The sequence below is a fragment of the Drosophila yakuba genome, chromosome 3L, assembly GCF_016746365.2.
Source record: "Drosophila yakuba strain Tai18E2 chromosome 3L, Prin_Dyak_Tai18E2_2.1, whole genome shotgun sequence".
Lineage (NCBI taxonomy): Eukaryota > Metazoa > Arthropoda > Insecta > Diptera > Drosophilidae > Drosophila > Drosophila yakuba.
The window spans coordinates 11,264,886-11,284,839 of record NC_052529.2 but is presented as its reverse complement, the minus strand read 5'-3'; the positions used below and the strand labels follow the sequence as shown (position 1 = coordinate 11,284,839).

Sequence of the window (19,954 nt, the reverse complement as noted above, 5' to 3'; positions counted from 1 at the left end):
CTTCAATCATTTTTAAAACAAAATAAAAATACCTTTCAATAAATTGATAAACTTTTCTTAAAAATTTTCAAAGTAATCAATTGTTTCATTCCTCCATCTCAAGAATTGGTAGTCTTTAAGGGTTCATAGAGGTTGTACAAGTTCGGTTTTATTTTGAACAGAATCTGGATAAGATCGTGCGGTTGGAGTAATCGAAGCATGTTGGTGATCTACATGAATTGGATAATATTATATCTTCTAGTGGCTTCAGGCGGCAGCATCAATCAACTGGTTTAGAGTCCTGCAGTCGCTCTTCTCGTAAAGGGAGGCCTCATCCAGGCAGATTTCTGATGGCCTCATCAACTGGCCTCATTTCATCATAAATCTGCCCTTGCTCGTTGGCATTCGTTCAGATATTTGGAATATTTTACGTGTATTTACCATCGCCGTTTTGGTTCGAGGCTTGAAATTTCAAACGTTCGTATCTTTTTGAAATACCAATTCGGATTTGTCATCGGAAAGACAGCAACAGTAGAATTCTGTGACTCTTTGTGCTAGTTAAATTATAATCTCGTGCATCTTCTAACAAGCTTACAATATGTGGCACTAATCTGTAAGGTGCTTAAATCTATGCGATTTCTGGGGCTTTTCAAAACCCTGTCTCTGCTATAATAATAGATATTATGCTTTTAATTACTCTTATAATATTAGTACTATGAGAAAAGATTTGATAGAGATATTTCAAAATATTAAAACTTCATTTTCTGGTTATATTATTTGACGTTCTTTTTCTTCACTACTTGTTATTGGAACTTACTTGTTTGGTTGGCGAATTAAAACCGTCTTTATCCAAAGAAGGATTTTTCGAGCAGTTTCAATTCATTTGTGCATTGGTCATTCGCCAAGAAAGTCGATTTATATCATAGACCAAGAGACAACATGACAAGCTTACATGCTTAGTGATCAATAAAGTGACTGAATTATATAATAATGTATATCAAATTAATAAATGAATGCCCTTTTCAAACATTGCTTTAGTTTTAATATCTGAGCTAATAAAGTTTCTTTAGAAACTAATCTGATTATAATTTTTCACTTTAAAATTCAATGGGAAATTTATGCTCTTATAGGTAAGAACATAACATTTTACTTTTTAAAAATTACAAAAATATTTTGCAAGCCCACTAATTACTTTAGATGATATCTCTTGTACCTAAATGTGAATCGTTCTGACTTCAGCAAAGGAGTTCCTAAAGCAAATCGGATACTGCCTTCTACTGTGTGGTACTAAAAAGATAACTCAACATCGATGGCTGCACGTGAAAGCTTATAGTTGCCTCTTCCCACTTGGTACGAATCAGACGCTGCAACGGCGTGTTGAGCGTCGACTCCTCCTTGGCGACCACATCGTTACCACCGCTAGCGCCACTAGCAGCACCACCAACACCGCCGCTAGCGCCACCCACACCGCCGCCGGCAGCAGCACCTCCTCCACCGGAAACGGCCGTTGGCGAGGATGCGCCACCGCCATCATCCTTTCCGGACATCGAGGTACTCTCCGGCGTGATTGGTTGCCGCTCCAACATGACCAATGCCTGCTCGTTGTACGTGCGATTGTCGATGGTCATCAGGATCTGGTGACCGGAGCAGCTGTAGTAGTTCACATCGAAACGCGACTCCGCATGGTAGTTGCGCAGCAGATCCGGATTCTTGTTGAAGATCACGCCAAAGTGGCCCGTGCAGCTGGTTATCCAGATGGGATAGTTGGGCGTCTTGAGTCGGGAGCCCGGCTGACGGGACTGATTAACCGCAGCCTAATATATTCAATATATAATAATATATATGATCATAAAAACAAGAAAAGAAGATTTAATAGTGTTATATTTAATAGACTGTTAAAGGATTTGAATAAATAACTAAGAAACGAAAGTAGTATATATGAATACATCGAACTCTTTATGAAATGCTAATACAAATATCCTTCTTATAAGTTATAGGAAAGTTTTTCAAAACTTACACTAGCTGACTCGATGTCCCAGAGCAGAAGACCAATCATGCAGCGCTTAAGGACGCCGTATTGCGGAACCGCCTGCAAGAAGCAAAGTACACCCATTGGAGTCCAAGGAAGTCAGAAAGTTGAGAATCTCCCAAAAATCCGGTACGCACATAGCTACTCTCGTCGCCCACATTGACAACACCATTGTGGATATAGGGCGTGGCACGTCCCGTCAGCAGCAGGGTGACAATCATCAGGGAGCCCTCCTCGTGATTGCTGGACGTCAGGGGCGAGGATTTGGCGGAGTCCAGATCCGTTCGAACTCTGCAAAACAAGCGAAAGTATTCGCCGCCGAGGGGTACAATTAAATGGGATTAGGAAAGGTGGTCTCTGGAACAGAGAATGGCATTTGCATGCACAGACACTTGGGCTCAATCTTACTTTCCCATGGATCGCGTGAGGACGGCGCTATAGAGAAACAGCAGGGTGCCCGGGGTCTCCTCTTCTGTAAACTTTTAGGCGGGTTAAGTGCAAACTGTTTGATCAAATGGCTGGGCAAGTAAGTAGTTAACTATGTGGGTCTTACGTATTTGAAATTTCGCTTCAAAAAGTATTCCAACTCGTCGTTGGGTGACAGCGTGAAAACATAGAGCTGCAAGGGATCATTTGATAAAGATTTAATAACTTAAACACCATATCAATATGGCTTGAATAAATTTCTTAATTTAATGGTCAGCATTTATAAAGAAAGATATTCCATTGTTGGATTTAAATGTATTATTTTTTAAAATTTCGAGCACGTATTGGTTCTATTAGCTCAATAAAGTGAAATTATGCAATTGCGGCACGTACCTTCTCGGTGACGGAATCATGGAAATAGCAGGCGCTGTGGTCCACGAACACCTCGTCCTCCGATGGCAGCACCATGGTGACCTTGCCCTTGTCCGAGATGGTGCGCAGGATCTCCAAGAGGGCGCAGAACAGGGCCTCCCTCTGCATATCGGCGGTGGCCAGGAGCGGGCTGAAAGCGAAAGCACACACACACACACAAGCACACGCTGCAAAAGCCACTCAAAAACCGGAAACGGAAATGGAAACGCACTCGGTAAGCGAAGCCACGCGACTGGTCTTCCGGGCAAAGAGCAGATACTTCAAGACGAATCCCTGGACAACGGACAACAGACCACGGGTGGCGTTCCGGGGCGAACGGAGGCCGTAGGCGAGCTCCTCCTTGGGAGCACCAAACACAAAGGACGTCTGCAGCCATTCGGCTCGCATGGGTATTGCTGCGGTACCGAAAACCAAATTGCGCAGATCCTAAACGATGGCACAAAAGCATCTGCTGGTTCAAATTGCGTCCAAGTCCAAAAGACTGCTAATTACCGTGGCCAATTCGGCGGTAATGGGCGTGCCGCCCTGCGTGATGAACTCTTTGTTCATTTTCGTTCGCTCTAATTAGCTGGTGATTTCCTGATTTGGTGATTTGCTGATTTCCGTTTCCGCCAGAGACCTTTGCTCCACTCTGCGACTCGTCGGCGAATGATTTCACGGCGAGCACGGTTCCGGGCTCCAAGTCGAGCCTCAGAGGTGGAGGCTTTGGCAGACAGCTCCTAGGCATTTCACACTTCAGCATGGATTTTTAATTTCATATTTAGCCGTGGGCGCACGGGGCGTATGCGCAACTAAACAGAAGCCAGTCAGGTGGCAGTTGGCCACAGTGGGAGCACCCATTTCATTTCATTTATGGTTGCCAAACAGAAAATACTATTGCTAAGGGAATCAGGGAATCAGTTCATCGCAGGACTAAGAAAACAAGAACATTTTTGCAACGAGAATTCAAAATTAAGAACGCTTCCAGTCGCTTTGTGGCCCACTGTGCTGGGTTTTAGGCTTAGGCTGAGAGGGTCGTTTGCTGTCTGTCAGTCAGCGAAAGTAACTTTAAATGAAATTGAATTGAATTTAGTTCTGTGTGCGGCACACGAAACTCGATGTATGTGGCACAATAAGTGAAAGTGTTACGGCGGCAAGCGATGGAGACGCAAGCGATGGTGAAGGCAACTAAGGCGGAGACATGGGACACAGGACATGGGCTTGGTCATAGGTGGAGGTTATATATTCAGCTTGAATCTGGCATGTTGCAGCCTGTCAGGGCGTTCCACACAACCGGAAATATGTAGTTGACGCCCATTTGTGCCTATTATAAGGCAAGGGAACACACGTGCTGTGTGTTTGTGTGTGTGTGTGCATTACTGGGTGTTAATACACCAATGATACGAGTACACCTAAAAGACATTCCAGGACCCACCGCAGTCCCAGGTTCGAGCTCTTTTTAAATTTAGACAGCACTCGTGTTTCGGGCAGGCCAACCGATTGATTTGTTGAATTTTTGGGAGGGCCTAAATGGAAGTGAAAGTGGCCCAATAACTGGCTGATTGGCTGTCTGCCTGGTTATAACCTTGGGCAAGTCAGCGTCAATTTTATTAAAGTCCCAAACTGGCATGCACACCTCGCCTTAACACCAGTGAATGCCACATTTTCTTGGCCTCGCTATATCGAAAATGCCCCGGGCTGTCCGATGTGATCAGGTTCAGCCAAACTGTTGATAGGTAATCTTCTCGCCTGTCACTAAACTCCCTTGTTGATTGACAGTCATTACAAGTCATTAGAAAATTTATTCAGAAATTCTACACCTTAATGGGCAATTAAAAGTAAAGCATCATAAAGGCATAAATACTTCGCTAAACACTTTAGAACAAACGTGTGTGTTTGCACACTATAAAAAGTACATATATTACCCAACTTATTCTGTATAATTTAACAACTGCATTCATATTGTCATGGATGGAAGGTGTTTTCGATTTGAACACAAGGTTAAATATTTCTAAGAATAAGTTGGTGGAATAAAAATATGTATACAAGGTTTAAAAAAGTACATTTTGAACTTATGATTTAGGCGTAATGCAAACGGTTAGTGCACTTATTTCAGCACACCCGGCTCCGGAGGCTGCATCATCTCCCTCATCACAGTTCTCGCAGAGGCAGGAGCCCGACCCACTAGGTACAGAATGTTGAAGTACCAGTCGAGCAGATAGAGCTTGAAGGCTGACAGAAACAGACAGTACTCGAAGAAGATGCGCCGACTCAGCCAACGGATATATTGCACGGGAGACCTCCTTTTGTGCTGCATATAAAGGCACTTCTGGGCATAACGCGCCATGACCCGAGGACGATTGACCACATCTCCATGCTGATGACTAATGGCGCGCACTGTGTTCAGATTACGCACCTAATTTAAACAGTAAATATGTATCTTAGCTAATACCACGTATATAGAATGCCACAACACTTACCACGAACAACATGCTCCTAGGCATCTCCTTCAGGGTGCCCATGATGTGCTCGAAGTTGTTCCTGGCTATCTCCTGCATGTGGTCGATGTCCTCCTGCGTCAGTTTGCCCCTAATGCGACCACCTCGATTCCGAATGGGCTGCTGGAAGAGCACCTCGGCAAAGCGCATGTAGTCGCCGATGCCAATCTTCTCGGCGGCCGCTTGCATTTTATTCTCGTCGCGCAGAACGGTGGCCTCCCAGAATTCGCACAGTGGACCTCGCACATTTTCAGGCAGTTCTTCGTAGAGGCCATGATCCAGCAAGATGATATCCGCACGTCCGTTTTTTCTATTTTTTCGCACAAAAACTTTAGATAATATGGGGAAATTTGTATTAAAACATTGTTGGGATAAATTTCATAAGTGAACTCACTATTTCCTGGATGGGGATCGGCGTGCACGAAGCCAGTGTAGAAAATCTGTTCAGCAAAGGCCTCAAAAAGTTTCACATCGATGTCCTTTAAGCTGAGTCGTTCCTTTTCAATCGTCTTGAGATCGTTAATCTTACATCCATCCATCCACTCAAGAGTGAGCACGCGCTGGAAGAAAAGAACGATTGTTCATTTAAGCAATCTCCTAAATAAGTTTAAAGAAATTACTTAACAGATATTAGATAAAAACCCACCGTTTTAGTATACGACCAATGGACCTTGGGAACGTGGATATAGCTAAACTTTTTCATGTCCCTGGCGCAGCGTTCGGCATTTTGTCCCTCCTGCAAAAAGTTCAGCTCCAGCACCAGGTTCTTGCGCAGGTCATTCAAGATCCAGCCAAAGTTGTAGTCCTTGAAAAAGAACTCGACAATGTCCTGAAGGAAGATGATGGTGCCCAGGTCGCTGATGAAACGCTTTTGCAGATCGTTGTACTGCACCTTGACGGCCACCTGCTCGCCACTGGGCAACTTGGCTTTGAAAACCTGCGCCAAGCTGGCGGCCGCCACAGGCTGATAGTCGAACTCCTGGTATATCTCCTCGGGCAATTGGCCAAAATCCTTGCGAAAGACCTTCTGTACATCTGCCTGGGTGGTGGGCAGACATCTATCCTGCAGCAGGGACAGTGTGCTGGTGTATTCCACGGGCAGAATGTGATTGATGGCAGCGAATCCTTGGCCCACCTTGATGTACAGACCGCCGTTGAGCAGGCACGTCTCCAGTAGTCGCTCGGCGCTCTTCTTGTGCAGCAGTTTCACCTTTGTTTCGTACTCCGGATCGTTCTCGTCCAGCCGCAGATAGTCGGCAGCTATCAATCCGGCGGTTTTCAAGGAACGTACAAATCGCACGGAGGCGCCGCAGTAGGTGAAGTCATTCACTATCCCATCGTAGGCCAGACCGCCTGCGCCGGCGGCCAGAAGACTGAATCGCAATACAGGCAGACCGCTCTTCTGGACACTCGCTTCCCGTTGGCCATGAAGTGCTCTCTTGCCTCGAATCCGTCTTCCCAAGCTCAGCAGCTGCCGCACATGCTAAAAGGATTCGAAATATTTGTATTCCCGGTACTGATATCGCACTTCAGGGTTATGGCACTCACCTGGAGAGGTCGCATTTTCCGTCCGCCCGCTGCAAAGTTCAGCCAATGTTTACACTTTGGACACCTGTCGCGATATCAGCTGGAAAACCCGAACAGCTGTTTGTGGAGCCGAGGTGATGGGGCAACATCGTCATCGTCACCCGCGCATTTGGTTCCCACGGTTTCTGAAATTCAAATGTTTTCGATTTACCAAATGCTTGAAATGTGTCATTCGGGAATACGAAGCACTCTTTTCATGGAACGAAAAATCATAGAAAATCACCTCCTGCTACCAAGTGAATCCAGGTGCTGCACATTGGCATCCTCCGATAGGATCAGGAGCTCAACCTTCTCCAGGGATTCGCTGAGGTAAGAAGCAGAGGTTACTTTAATATCCTTCCAATTCCATTTATGGGAAGTACAAACGGATCCTGGAAACGGAGATGAATGGAAACCACTCTACTAATTTAACAATCAGTGCTATAAAGCTAAAATTACCGCCTAGTGCGTTCATGCAGCTCAAGTTCGTTGCAATTGACTGATTTAATGCTTAAATTATAGTATCATAGTTAAAAGAGCACCATAAGTTGAATAAAAGTAACAATTTGTAAGCACATTTTAATGAACCGTTAATATGTTCAAGCAAAAACTAACTAAACTGAAAATATACCCATGTTGGTATTTTTTGTATGTACCGAAATCGTGTGTTCTTGAAACATCCGCGCAAGGTCACACTGCTTTGTTGATTCTTGATTCGGTTCTGCATTTTTTCTGTTTGCGGCGACGGCGGCGCGTTTGAAGTATAGTTTTCAAGTGCAGCAGATTGTTTACCTTACGCATACCTAATTGTGTAAACAAAGCAAGCGCAGAGCAGTGAACCAGTGAGCGCCAATCCCTCGAGCAACCAAGATGTCGGGCACCATACTGGAGAACCTGAGTGGCCGAAAGCTGTCCATATTGGTGGCCTCTCTGCTGCTCTGCCAGGTGCTGTGCTTCCTGCTGGGCGGTCTTTATGCCCCTCTGCCCGCCGGCCATGTCACTGTGCTGGGATCGCTGTGCCGCGAGGATCATGGCCGCCAGAATGACACCGGTTTCCTGTTGTACTCCCGCGGCGCAGGTGCCTGCATCCCGGTGACCCGCGAGGAGGTGGAGCAGGATTCCACAAAGATGGCCAATGAGTTAGTGCATGTCTTCCAGATGCCGCTGCCACGTGACCTGCGCGACTTGGACTACTCCCGCTGGCAGCAGAATCTGATTGGTGTGCTACAGGTGGAGTTCGGCTACGATTCCTCCTCGGAGCTAAGGGAGCCGCCCAGGGAACTTCAGTTAACAATCGACATGCGTCTGGCGTATCGAAATAAGGGCGATCCAGACAACGGCTGGAAGTTGTACGCCCACGGCGTCGAGCACCGCTACCTGGATTGTGTGACTTCCCATGTGGGTCCCACCGAAACGCTGTACTCGTGCGACATGATCCCACTGTTCGAGCTGGGCGCCTTGCACCACAGCTTCTATCTGCTGAACTTGCGTTTCCCGCTGGACACACCCAGCCAGATGAACCTGCAGTTTGGGCACATGCACGATCTCACGCTGACAGCTATTCATCAGAACGGAGGATTCACCCAGATTTGGCTGCTGCTGAAGACAATGCTGTTTCCCTTCGTAGTGGGCATCATGATATGGTTCTGGAGGCGAGTGCACCTGCTGCAGCGATCCCCTGCTCTGCTGGAGTATATGCTTATCTACTTGGGAGCCGCTCTGACCTTCCTCAATCTGCCGCTGGAGTACTTGTCGCTGGTCTACGAGATGCCATACATGCTGCTGCTGAGTGACATCCGCCAAGGCATCTTTTATGCCATGCTGCTCACGTTCTGGCTGGTCTTTGCCGGAGAACACATGCTCATTCAGGATGCTCCGAATAAGTCGACCATCCGGTCGCGTTACTGGAAGCATCTCTCGGCCGTCGTGGTGGGCTGCATCTCGTTGTTCGTCTTCGACATCTGCGAAAGGGGCGTGCAGCTACGCAATCCATTCTACTCGATCTGGACAACGCCGCTGGGCGCTAAGGTGGCCATGACCTTCATTGTTCTGGCCGGAGTTTCGGCAGCCATTTATTTCCTGTTTCTGTGCTACATGATATGGAAGGTGTTTAGGAATATTGGCGACAAGCGCACCTCGCTGCCTTCCATGTCCCAGGCACGTCGACTCCATTATGAAGGTAAGATGTCCAGTTTTACTCACACACATCATTCGTTTAATACAAAAGACATTAAAACATATTCGAAAGACCAATGTAACATGTTGCTAACTTGACTTAATTATTCCAAAAATATCTCATAACTTTACGTAGTCAAAGTACGTTGTATAATTATATTCATTCATACTTAAATTGCAAATCCCATTTAGTTTTGTTTGACACACTTGTTTATTTTGAAACATCTATCAGTTTATTTAGATAGAGATGTTGAAAGTTGGCCCCAAATATTATATTTTTACTGGAAAGCTTTTACTCTGCTTTGCGGTTCTTTTAAAGCAATACTTATCTCAATACTTCTTAAATGGAAGGAGAGTCAAACTAAAGGTATGACTATATAATTAAGGTATTCTAATTATGATTCAATGTTGTACTCGGAATAAAATTTCAATTTGCATACTAAATATGGCATATATATTATTATATTATATATATATATTATATCCTACATTTCTTGAAATCTGCATAAGTGAGCATACACTAAAAATGATTTAAAAACTAAGTAAAGCTTTCTAAAAGCTAATACTAAATAAATAAAATATTACTAAATTTTTAATAAGTATAAATCTCAATTATTTCCCAATTCCCAGGTCTTATCTACCGCTTCAAGTTTTTGATGCTCGCCACCCTTGTATGTGCAGCTCTCACCGTCGCCGGCTTTGTTATGGGCCAAATGGCCGAGGGTCAGTGGGATTGGAACGACAATGTGGCGATTCAGCCAACGTCCGCCTTCCTGACCGGCGTCTACGGCATGTGGAACATCTACATCTTTGCCCTGCTCATCCTGTACGCACCCAGTCACAAGCAATGGCCCACAATGCACCACAGTGACGAGACCACGCAGTCCAATGAGAATATAGTTGCCTCCGCAGCCAGCGAGGAGATCGAGTTCAACCACCTGCCATCGGACTCCAATCCCAGCGAGATCTCCTCCCTCACCTCGTTCACACGCAAGGTGGCCTTTGATTAGGCGGGAGCACTGGAAGTATTGTTTTCTAAAGGGTTGTGTGCCAAACTGAGATGACAATTTGGCCTGCAGCCGTAACGCTTAAAGTGTGTGCTCATTTAATTACCATAGTCAGTAGCATTTCTTGCCTAGTTTTGCATTCTGTGCATTCGACAACGCGATCAGCATTATTACTTATCATTAACGTATAGATTGTCTAGTTTCTCTCAGCATGCTCAAAGTGTACGATTTTATCAAATGTATTTTTATGTATGCCTCGGCAGTATTATCTATTGATGTCCAATTCGCTAGCTTGTAAGTTTTAACATATTTATCAAACAACATTTTATACCCATACTTACGTTTACTTTATATTGCTGAACAATATCTTACCTCGGAACCTGTATGTTTAATATTCATATGATTTGAAAATCGAATAGTCTATAAAATGATATTATGCATATAGTTTCAAGTGCCAAATTGTCCACAGATTTAAAGAACTCATACGATTTATAAATTATTTTACACTTGCCACCCAATAATATACATATATCCATAGGACGACTCAGCCCAGATTTTACAACTAAAACGTAGAGCAATTTTGTATTCAAGTAGCAATGCATCGAATAAAAAGCAATATTGAAAATGTCGAACTGATTTATTTTATAAATGCTCAAGACGTTATTGAGTTCTTAGAATTTGTTAGGAATGCCGTTTAAAAGAACCTACCAGATGATCCTTTGAGGAGTGCGGTAATTTTTCCAGTAAAACTCCTTGGTAAAGTACACGTAGAACGTGGCCACATTGAGGAGCAGGTGAACCCCAAGCTCCAGCCACTCGGCGTAACCCTTGCGAGTGTGCCGTGTGTTGAGCCGGAACAGAATGTACGGCACTAGGAAGTAGCGCAGCTCCAGGAGTCGCTGGAAGCACAGCACCAGGAAAAGACTAAGTGGAAACATCAACTTAAAGCTGTCCGGCATGTGACGCAGTCCGCAAAAGAGTACGCAAATGGAGAGCAGATAAGCAGGCGCCATGGCGTAGCGGAACCACCAGAACCGTCCATAAAGTCGGCTCCATACGTAGAAAGTATAATGTCTGTTGTCGGCCAGCAGGTAGGGATGCACTTCGGTGTTTAGGTGCACCACCACCAGTATAAGCAGCATAGCCAATAGGGACAGCACGCGATTCCTGCGGATTAATTCTGCTGCCGCACGAAACTGTCGTATGGTGTTGGATATCCCAAAGCCAGCCGCAAAGATGGCGAAGTAGAGCAGTTGCGGCACATGCAAACTGGCCTCGTGCGCACTCTTGTCGCCCACCACAATGGAACCATTGATGAACAGGAATCCCACGAACGGCAGAATGATCGAAGCGTAGAAACAGCACTTGGCCAAGATGCTTAGGATGCAATTACACAGCAATTGGGGGCTGCTGAAGAGTTGAATCCACAACTGCAAGTAATCCGCAAGAAAGTAAACATTTCAATTGCTATGTTTATGCCATAAAAGGTATACAAGACAGTAACCAACCTCTTTGCCCATCAGTCGAACTTTTTCCTTGGGAACGAGCCCAGTTCGGGCGCATTGATTGACCAACGTGTCCAGCACAGTCATTCCGGTGGCCATGCAGACCCACACGATGTTGGTCTGACGCATGAGCACACTGGCGGCCCCAAAGACCGCCGCCGGCAGGTGCGCTTCCTGCTGCCAATAGTTGTAGAACAGAAGCACCATGGTCAGCGACAGGGTGTCCGTGTAGTACAGGTGGCTAAAGAAGTAGAGCGGCGGTAGCACGGACATCGTGATCGCCTCATGGGCGGCATACGAGTTGCCACCCGAGCCGGCCAGAATGCGCCGCCTGATCTTGTACAGCAGCAGGATATTGATGCCGGCACCCGCTAAGCTGAGCATCCTCAATCCCGTCACCGTGCACAGGTTCAGGGGATGCAGGAGTAGGGCGAGCAGATAGAGGCCCGGAAATGTTGTTATCTTGGGATCCCACTGCAAGGAAACTAGTCAAGATCAGTCGATCAAATGTGTAGTACTCCCACGTTTACCACATCGAATTCCTTGCGGCAAAAGGCCAATCCCTGCGGAATGTGGAACTCCTCGTCGATAACATAGTCCGATGTGCCATTTACCCGCAGGAACAATGGCAGCGAGTACAGCACAAAGCCCACGGGCAGTATGAGTTTCCAGGATCCATTCATTGCAGGCAATCCTCTTGCTTTTGCTCCAAACCAGAATGCTCCAATTGGGTTTGTTTATTTTTGGACCCAACCAGCCGGCAACGCGTGGAAATGCACTAACGCCTGGCCCGGCATTAAAAAATACCTAGCCAAAAATACCGAAGCACTCAATTGAATGATGTACGTATGTATGTACGTATATTTAAACTTAACATGACGAAATTATTATGTCGAAGGAAGAAATTCGTTTGTACAAGAATACGCTGTGGCAACTGGGTTATCGTATGTTTGATTTAAAAGTAGAAGAGCCTCATGATGTCTCGCCAGTTATCACTGCTCGATCTAAACGATGACTGCCTGGCCTGCATTTTGAGCTTCTTACCCGCAAAGGATCACTTGCACTTCGCCCACGTCTGCACCCATTTGCGAGATGTCCTCGTTGATTGCGGGAAAAGTTTTTACAGGAGAGTGGAGCTTACTGGATCCTGGAGCGAGCTACTCCTAATGCGAGTAGTTGGCCATCTGGTGCAGGAGCTGTACTTTACTTATAACGAGAAAACCCCCCATACAGATTTGCTTTGCAAAACCATAAAATGGCTTGTTAACTTGGAGAACGTTACGCTGAACTTTGACGAGTTTCCTTCATTTCACTCCGCAGAAACTATTATTCTGACTCTTGAAAAGCTGCCCATCCTAAGAGGCATCAAAGTACTTCAAAACAATCGTCTTCACAACGTCTACAATAGGCCTCGTGCACGAGTATTTATACCATCATCCCCGGGGATTCCTGAGAGTCTTCTGAGGATTCTGGAGACATGTAATCCCACCATCCCGACTCACGATTGGTCGTTCATCTGTCTAGAATCCTTTTTTGGCGACCGGTACCAGGTGATTCTCGTTCTCACTAAGGATTCCCTGGATGCAATCGATCAAGCTGGTGGAAAGCTAAGTCTTGGCTTAACTTTCATTCACCCAATGATTTATGCTAGGTGCCCACAGAGATTCCATTAGAATAGTTAACTTTATAAGGTTTATTAATAATTAGGTATTGGAATATACATTTCGAACTTTAACATAAAAGTACATACAAACAGAATGTTTAACAAACAGTACGACTTAATGACTACCAAATATCCAGGCCAAGAAGCAACTGGAGGATCTAAGTGACAATGCCTTTAAGTGGTATGGATGGTACATCGTATATGGTAATATGCGCTATATAAAAAGTGTGTGATTTGTATAGATTGCGTTCGTTTGTGTTTTGTGTTTGGTGTGAGTAAGAGTAAGAGTAAGAGTGAGGTGTGGCTGGAGTTGGAGCTGGAGCTAAAGCTGGAGCTTCCGGTTCATCCGGCAACCGAAGACTGGTCACAGGGAAAACTCCACCTTCCGCTGTCGTTGCTACTTGTTCACACTCCGATAGATCATCGGTGCGGATCGATCGTTGGTCTTCGTGTGTCGCAACTTGACCGTGGCGAACTGTGAGGCACTGCAAAAGATCAAGGACGTGGTCCAGTTGAGGAATGCGATCCCCACTCCATGGGACCTCTACTTACGGCTGGAAATACAATCTAATACGGGGAATGGTGGGGCTAGCTGGGATACACGGGCTCGCTACTGGTCAGTAATCTATGGAATAGTTGCGATATATACCGCGTCTCCTAAAAACCAATTGACATTTGCATTATTTCGACTAACCAATGGCGCAATGGGGCGTGAGCTAAGTCTTAAACAAAATACATTTAATGATATGCATGCAGGCACCGAAGCTCAAAGGTTTGAATGTTTGAATGGAGAGGTCCTTGTTCTAGAAAGTTTTCTCTGGCATGTACGGAAATGAATTGACAGATTTTCATTTTTCTTGCAATAGCTTTTACGATTAAAATATAAGATATGTATGTACATAAAAAACAAACAAAACAGAACTTGCATTAGGCTAAACTAAGAAATTATACAGGGTAAATAATGCTTAAATCGAAGTGAGGAGACAAGGCGAACTGGAAAAGGATTTGGGATGCTGGGGATCATTCTTACGTAACATATCCTTTCCCTCAGCCGTCGCACTTTCCCTCCACTTTCACTCACTCTCTCCCTCTCTCTGCGCATTTTCTTAACCGGTAAGAAGACGGCGAAATATTGTTGTATTATTATTCTTAACTTCATTCATTCATCATTACTTCAGCTTGGCACTCGCCGACTTCTGGCCATGTTGTTCCTGATCCCAGAAGTCGTACCATGGTCCGTAGCTCTTGTTGCCGGCCAGCCCCTTGGAGTTCCGCTCCAAGGTGGCACTGCTGTTGGAGATGTTATTACCAACGGATGCGGAGGCGGAGGACTTGAGCAGGCGTGTTCGCGGCAGGATGGTAGCCGTCGGTGCACCCGAACTGGCCGTCGAGTTGCGGGTCAGTGTGCTGTCCTGGTCCTTGGAGGAGCTCTTCTTCAGCGTATTGGTCGCCGTCGTCGATGTGGAGGAGCGAAAGGTGTGGAATTCCATTTGTTGGTGGTGCTGCTGCTGCTGCTGGTGATGACGCCGCATCTTGTCATCCTTGCGCACCAGGTGATCATTGATGACGATGCAATCGTAGGGATCGGAGCTAGTCGACTTGAGCTCCGCATCGGAATCCTCCTCGTCCTCGCTGGTGTAATACTGCTTGAGTATGTCCTGTCGCTTCACCGTCTTCATGACCAGCCCATGACCATGGCTGTTGTTCTTGCCCTCGCCGTCAAAGAAGTTGTTCACATCGCTGAGCTTCAAAGTTCCGTGCTCATCGCTTTCGCCCTCATCCGTGGATTGTGGAAACTGCTGCTGCAGCTGCTGGTTGCTCTTGCTGCGACTCAAGGTCAGGGATTTGTGTTGTGATCCCGTGCCGGAAGCCTGTTTGTCCAACTTTCGGTGCTGCTGCTGTTGCTGCACATGCTGCTGATCCTGCGACTGACCACGTCGCATGGTGCTCATTCGCTCCGCCTCCGTTGGCTCCTCAATGTCAATCTCAATCGTCTTCATGATCTTCATGCGGGATTTGGGAGTATAGCTGCTCCTGTGCTGCTGCTGTTGCTGTTGATGTTGTTGCTGCTGCTGCTGCTGCTGTGGCGGTTGCTGCGGACTCACTCCGTAGATATTCTCATCCTCGTCTCCATACAATTCGGTGCTGGTCAGGCTGTCCTTGCGTTCGCGCTTTTCCTGCGACGAACTGGAGTTATGCGACTTGGTCAGTGTGCCATTGCGATCCTCCTCCAAGCGACGCTCCAAGTCGTCCCGGTCGCGCATCTCCTCCAGATTGGGAGCCGCCACCAGGTCGCGATGTTGCCACAAAGACATGCCCGCCAGTATATCCTCGCCATTGCGTCCGCCGCCAAATTTCCAGAAGGATTTGGTGCGCTTTAGACCGGCACTGGATGCCTGCAGGATCTCGTCATCGGAGGCAATCAGATCGTATCGCATCTTTCCAACTCCACCGCTCTGCCGGCTCAGCCGATGCAGGCTCTTGTCGTCGATCTGGCTATCGACGCTATTCCGGAAGTTGCGGTTCAACGTCCACGAGGCCACATCCCTGGGCACTGTGTTGGTATGCGAATTGGTGTCCGCCCGGCGACTTTTTATTCGTTTTTCAAATCGTGTGGCATTTTTTGAAGTGTGTTTGTTTTTTGGAGGTTTGGAGGTGGTGGTTTCGAAGTGTTTGAGTGTGTGTGTTGTGGGTGCATATTTGTTGGGTTAACACAAAGGATGACAACAGGGCATAATGGCGATACATGGAATCAAACAAGAGCGGAAGAGAAGCAAACGAAAATAAATAAATTCAATCAAATAAGGCACTCTAAATCAGGCATAAAACGTAATGGAATAGCATGACAAGGACTTTAGTTAAGTGGGCCATGTGGATAGGGATTAGTGACAGATAAAGGACAGCTTGGCTTGGAGAACGAACCTCAGATGAATTTTAAATATTTACAAATAACTTTTAGTCTTGTTCTCCAAGCCACTGCATTTAGATTATATTTCATGTGATGATACTTTGAGAGACGGATGGATTACAAAGTAAGCGTGTGGATATAGTCCGTCTTACAGGGTATCACGCATAGTTCCTTAAAAACCTACCGAATGGCCACTCGCTGGGTGGCTGGCTCCTCATCCGAATAGTCAACTTCCGGCTGTGGCGGCGGCTCGTTGGCGAATCCACTGTCATTGCTGCTGTGCAGCGAGGTCTTGGCAGCCACTCCCGACTTGCCCGATGGATGGTTCTTGGAGCTCTGCCGATGATAATCCCAATTAGATAATGTATAATCTAAAAAAGTCAAAAAGATGCCCACCTGTACTCCATTTAGTAGCTTTTGCTTGCGTCTTTCCACCGCCGCAGTGACGCCACCGTTGGAGGCACAGAAGCTCTGCGAGCTGTTCAGCATCCGGGACGACTGACTCTGCTGGCCATTGGGCACCGGAGCGGGCAGCGTGGGCGGTGGACCCGGCCGGGGATTGGCTCCGGATCCAGGGCGGTACTTCTTCTGCTGCTTGATGGTGTCGCCAAACATTCGCGTGGGTGATGACTCCTCGGCGCTGTGATTCCTTCGCCGGCGGTATGTGGCTTCATGGCTCTCCATCAGCTCCAGCTGCGCCTCGTAATCCTGCTGCTGCTGATAGCTGCGCAGACCGCCTCCGCCGGAACCAGATCCCGAACCGCCTCCATTTCGCTCATAGCTCATCAGCATGTTTTCGTATCGCCGGCCACCGGAAGTGTTCGTCTCGGCCACTTCCGCATTGGTGTAGGCCACCGGAAACCAGCCAAAGTGCTGTGTCCGCAGATTCTCACCAAACTGCCAGCCCTTGGCCTTTCCGCCCACCAGCGCAATGCGGTCACCCTCCTCGAAGGACAACTGGTTCTCCCCGGAAGGCATGTAGGCGTAGAGGGCCTTCACCAGTGGACGCTGATCACCGCGCTGATCGTCGCCCAAAGTGGCCAGCTGCTCCTCAATGATTGCGTGCTTGTTAGCTGTCAATATAAGTTTATACTTAGAATTCAAATGTTTAAAAGAATGAAACTATATTCCCACCTGAGCTTTGGCCAGTGCCCACTAAAGCCAGATTGAAATCAGATTTGGCGCGTGGCAGCGAGTTCTGGGCATAGTGCGATGGCCCAGTTCCCAATCCCATGCCCAATCCGGAAATGTTCTCCCGTTCGTGCAGGGTGCGCATATCGCCATAGGGCGCATCGATGCTGCGCGACTTCTTCAGCTGGGCTCCGTGGCCCTGGAGGTGCTCATCCTCGCCGTCCTTAATGCGTTCCTGTGCATATATAAAATATATAAATTAAATAAAAAACGTAAATGCTAAAAACTTAGCAACTTATAAGGTACGCAATACAAGGGTTTATCTGTTTTTTTGTTTGTACGCAATCCAGAATAGCCGAATGCTTTGTTAACAGAGTGGTTAGCGCCCAATCGAAGTCGGGATCGTTTTGGGAACACAATGGGCGTGGATGGGATGGGTATGGGAATGGGATGACTCACCAGGCGTCGCAAGTTGCCGCTGGTGTTGTTGTTGTTGCCGCTGCTGTTGTTGCTGTGTCCGTTGCTGGTGCCGTATCCACTTTCATAGGCGGCCGGGGGAATGATCTCACGAGAAGCGGCAATCTCTTGCCAATTTTCCAAATTATTATCAATTACCGTCTTGCCGGTGGTGTGGTAGACCATCCAGTGCTTGGCTATCGAGCACTGGCGCTCCAAGACGAATCCGTACCTGCGTCGCTCCTGTGTCATGGCCTTTTCGCCCAGAACGGAAGTGGGAAAGAGTGGTAGAGTTAAACACGGTAACAAATCTTACATAATTTCTAGAACTACTTGAGTCTTTTTAGTTGTAAATGTAATTTTTGCTTTTTCTCTAACTTTAAGTTGGAATCAAATGTTAGCTATCACGCATTTGGAATTATAATACTTTGAACATATTTCAGTTAGAAAACATTTGGAATTATAATACTTTGAACATATTTTAGTTAGAAATCACTTGTAATTATAATACTTTGAACATATTTTAGTTAGAAATCATTTGGAATTATAATACTTTGAACACATTTTAGTTAGAAAACATTTGGAATTATAATACTTGAACATATTTTAGTTAGAAATCACTCTTTTTATCAGTGTAAGTACAGTTAGTATCTTAACTTAAGTGCAGAATTCTCTGCCGCGCATTGGGTGGAGATCAAGATTCGGCTGGCACCCAATGAACTCACATTCTTGTAGCTCTGATCGCAGAACACATCCAGCTTCTTCTTCTGATCCTCGAGCAATTGCAGGCTCTGTGGGAAAGTCAAGTTTTTTGGTTGGCTCCTTAGATCGTATGTCCATAGGTATATGGTAATCATATGTTTCTACTCACCCTGAGCTCCTTTTCGGTGTTCTCGGGCGTGGCCTTTTTCTTGCGCTGCTTCTTCATGGTGGAGACAGCCTTCTGATAGCTCTCCATTCGCACCTTGTGCTGCTGCAGGAACTTCTTCTGCTCGTGCTGCACCACCTTTGTGTCCTTCTCCAGATTCGTCTCCAATGGCACCAATAGATCCACGTAAAAGGCTTTCAGCTGCAAAGGAAGTCAATGAATAAGGCTTCTTAGACTAGAACTAACTTAAAGATACGCACAATGTTCATCTGCTGATCCTGTATCTCCTTGTTCACATTCACAACGCTCATCAAAGCCGAACCTGTAGAAAATATATTATTAATTAATCTTAGCTTTTTGGCTACTTTGCGATGTGGAGTCTTACCAATATCGCCCGTTCCGCTTTGCTGGGCGTTCATCGCAATCTTGGCCAATGCTTCATTGAATAGACGCGAGGCGGTTGCGGCACCTGTTGCATGAAAATGGCACGGAATGCATTGCAAATTAGTTAACTGTACTGCACTTGCAGCACTCGATTATGGTGTTACTTTACAATGGCGTATATTTGATATAGACTACCATGTGGTACCTCCTCTGGAACTCACCGTGCAACGCCTTGAGGTAACTTTTGCCCGCTGCGATCAGCTGCCTGGCACCCGGATTGAATCTATCGAGTATGTTCTGCAATACAAAAGAGATCGATGCAGTCGTTAGCGATTAGATTTTCATATGCGAGTTTATGTACTAGCTTATCATATGATTAATTAAATGTAATTTACTGGCCGGCATGCACCAACATTTCAATTTCATTAGGTATAAACATTTTTCCTTCCCCTTCCTACCCCTTTTAAAAGTTGCTTTAATGGTTTTTCCCGGTTTGCCGCTGGGAGTAAAAGTCGGATTGTATAAGTTGATTTGAGACAATGTTGTGCTCGGGCAGCGACATCATTAGTTCCGTGTAGCCAGCTGAACATACATACATACTCGTAATGCTAATTGCTCGTTTAGTAATCTCTCATCTGTGATTTAGTAGCGGTGCATATGAAAGTTATCTGATACTATACATCGCCAAACATTGCTGGTAAATAAAGTGCTATCGGTTCTCTAACTGCAATATCTTGAAGTTAACTCTTAAAATTTGACCTACAGAGGCGCGCAAAAATAAAAGTGCAACTTATTGGTTACAGTTTTATAGCTGATAGTAAAATGCCTACTAATAACAAGGCAATCCAAGTGTGAGCTTTCATTGACAGCAGCACCTCTTGTGATTTATCATTTGCATAACATCATTTTGCATCTAAATCTGTGACTGAGTCACATGTATTATCAATC

The 19,954-nt window shown here is 46.0% G+C and overlaps 5 protein-coding genes across 10 annotated transcripts in view; 1 reads left to right on the top strand and 4 right to left on the bottom strand.

Moving 5' to 3' along the window:
* Positions 1–122: 122 nt before the first annotated feature.
* On the bottom strand, positions 123–3,519 carry LOC6533681 (inactive ubiquitin carboxyl-terminal hydrolase MINDY-4B). Its single transcript, XM_002094351.3, has 8 exons — positions 3,359–3,519; positions 3,078–3,292; positions 2,828–2,996; positions 2,562–2,627; positions 2,417–2,487; positions 2,146–2,299; positions 1,997–2,068; positions 123–1,793 (listed from the first exon to the last, which is right to left on the bottom strand). The coding sequence occupies exons 1-8, from the start codon at positions 3,413–3,415 to the stop codon at positions 1,254–1,256; spliced, it is 1,344 nt and encodes a 447-aa protein (XP_002094387.1). The 5' UTR covers positions 3,416–3,519; the 3' UTR covers positions 123–1,253.
* A 1,108-nt stretch (positions 3,520–4,627) lies between these two features.
* Positions 4,628–7,170, bottom strand: LOC6533680 (uncharacterized aarF domain-containing protein kinase 5). Its single transcript, XM_039374538.2, has 6 exons — positions 7,154–7,170; positions 6,892–7,055; positions 5,990–6,826; positions 5,738–5,903; positions 5,326–5,672; positions 4,628–5,261 (listed from the first exon to the last, which is right to left on the bottom strand). The coding sequence occupies exons 2-6, from the start codon at positions 6,904–6,906 to the stop codon at positions 4,953–4,955; spliced, it is 1,674 nt and encodes a 557-aa protein (XP_039230472.1). The 5' UTR covers positions 6,907–7,055; positions 7,154–7,170; the 3' UTR covers positions 4,628–4,952.
* A 426-nt stretch (positions 7,171–7,596) lies between these two features.
* LOC6533679 (protein wntless) lies at positions 7,597–10,723 on the top strand. 3 transcript variants are annotated; one of them, XM_039374537.1, is made up of 3 exons: positions 7,597–9,088; positions 9,404–9,451; positions 9,715–10,723. In XM_039374537.1, the coding sequence occupies exons 1-3, from the start codon at positions 7,780–7,782 to the stop codon at positions 10,092–10,094; spliced, it is 1,737 nt and encodes a 578-aa protein (XP_039230471.1). In that variant the 5' UTR covers positions 7,597–7,779; the 3' UTR covers positions 10,095–10,723. The 3 variants fall into 3 exon arrangements, with proteins under 3 accessions (XP_039230471.1, XP_015050210.1, XP_002094385.1); XM_015194724.3 differs by having other exon boundaries at positions 9,317–9,451; XM_002094349.4 differs by lacking the exon at positions 9,404–9,451 and having other exon boundaries at positions 7,598–9,088.
* Positions 10,710–12,377, bottom strand: LOC6533678 (putative Dol-P-Glc:Glc(2)Man(9)GlcNAc(2)-PP-Dol alpha-1,2-glucosyltransferase). Its single transcript, XM_002094348.3, has 3 exons — positions 12,127–12,377; positions 11,600–12,070; positions 10,710–11,521 (listed from the first exon to the last, which is right to left on the bottom strand). Exons 1-3 carry the CDS (start codon positions 12,277–12,279, stop codon positions 10,796–10,798), a joined length of 1,350 nt encoding a protein of 449 aa, XP_002094384.1. The 5' UTR covers positions 12,280–12,377; the 3' UTR covers positions 10,710–10,795.
* Positions 12,378–13,274: 897 nt separating this feature from the next.
* The window catches only part of LOC6533677 (brain-specific angiogenesis inhibitor 1-associated protein 2), a 42,683-nt gene continuing 36,003 nt past the window's right edge, over positions 13,275–19,954 (bottom strand). The window contains exons 3-13 of one of the 4 annotated variants that reach the window (XR_001454100.2): positions 19,228–19,303; positions 19,008–19,091; positions 18,883–18,944; positions 18,626–18,823; positions 18,480–18,545; positions 17,758–18,009; positions 17,302–17,533; positions 16,564–17,240; positions 16,352–16,503; positions 13,812–13,916; positions 13,275–13,744 (exon numbers count right to left, since the gene is read on the bottom strand). Coding sequence is in view for 3 of the 4 variants with exons in the window: in XM_002094347.3 (XP_002094383.1) it covers positions 14,429–15,848; positions 16,352–16,503; positions 16,564–17,240; positions 17,302–17,533; positions 17,758–18,009; positions 18,480–18,545; positions 18,626–18,823; positions 18,883–18,944; positions 19,008–19,091; positions 19,228–19,303 (3,219 nt within the window). In the remaining variant the exon portion in view is untranslated. Of the gene's footprint in view, positions 15,849–16,351; positions 16,504–16,563; positions 17,241–17,301; positions 17,534–17,757; positions 18,010–18,479; positions 18,546–18,625; positions 18,824–18,882; positions 18,945–19,007; positions 19,092–19,227; positions 19,304–19,954 lie in introns of all 4 variants that reach the window. The other 3 variants (XM_002094347.3, XM_015194722.2, XM_015194723.2) reach the window with 3 other exon arrangements.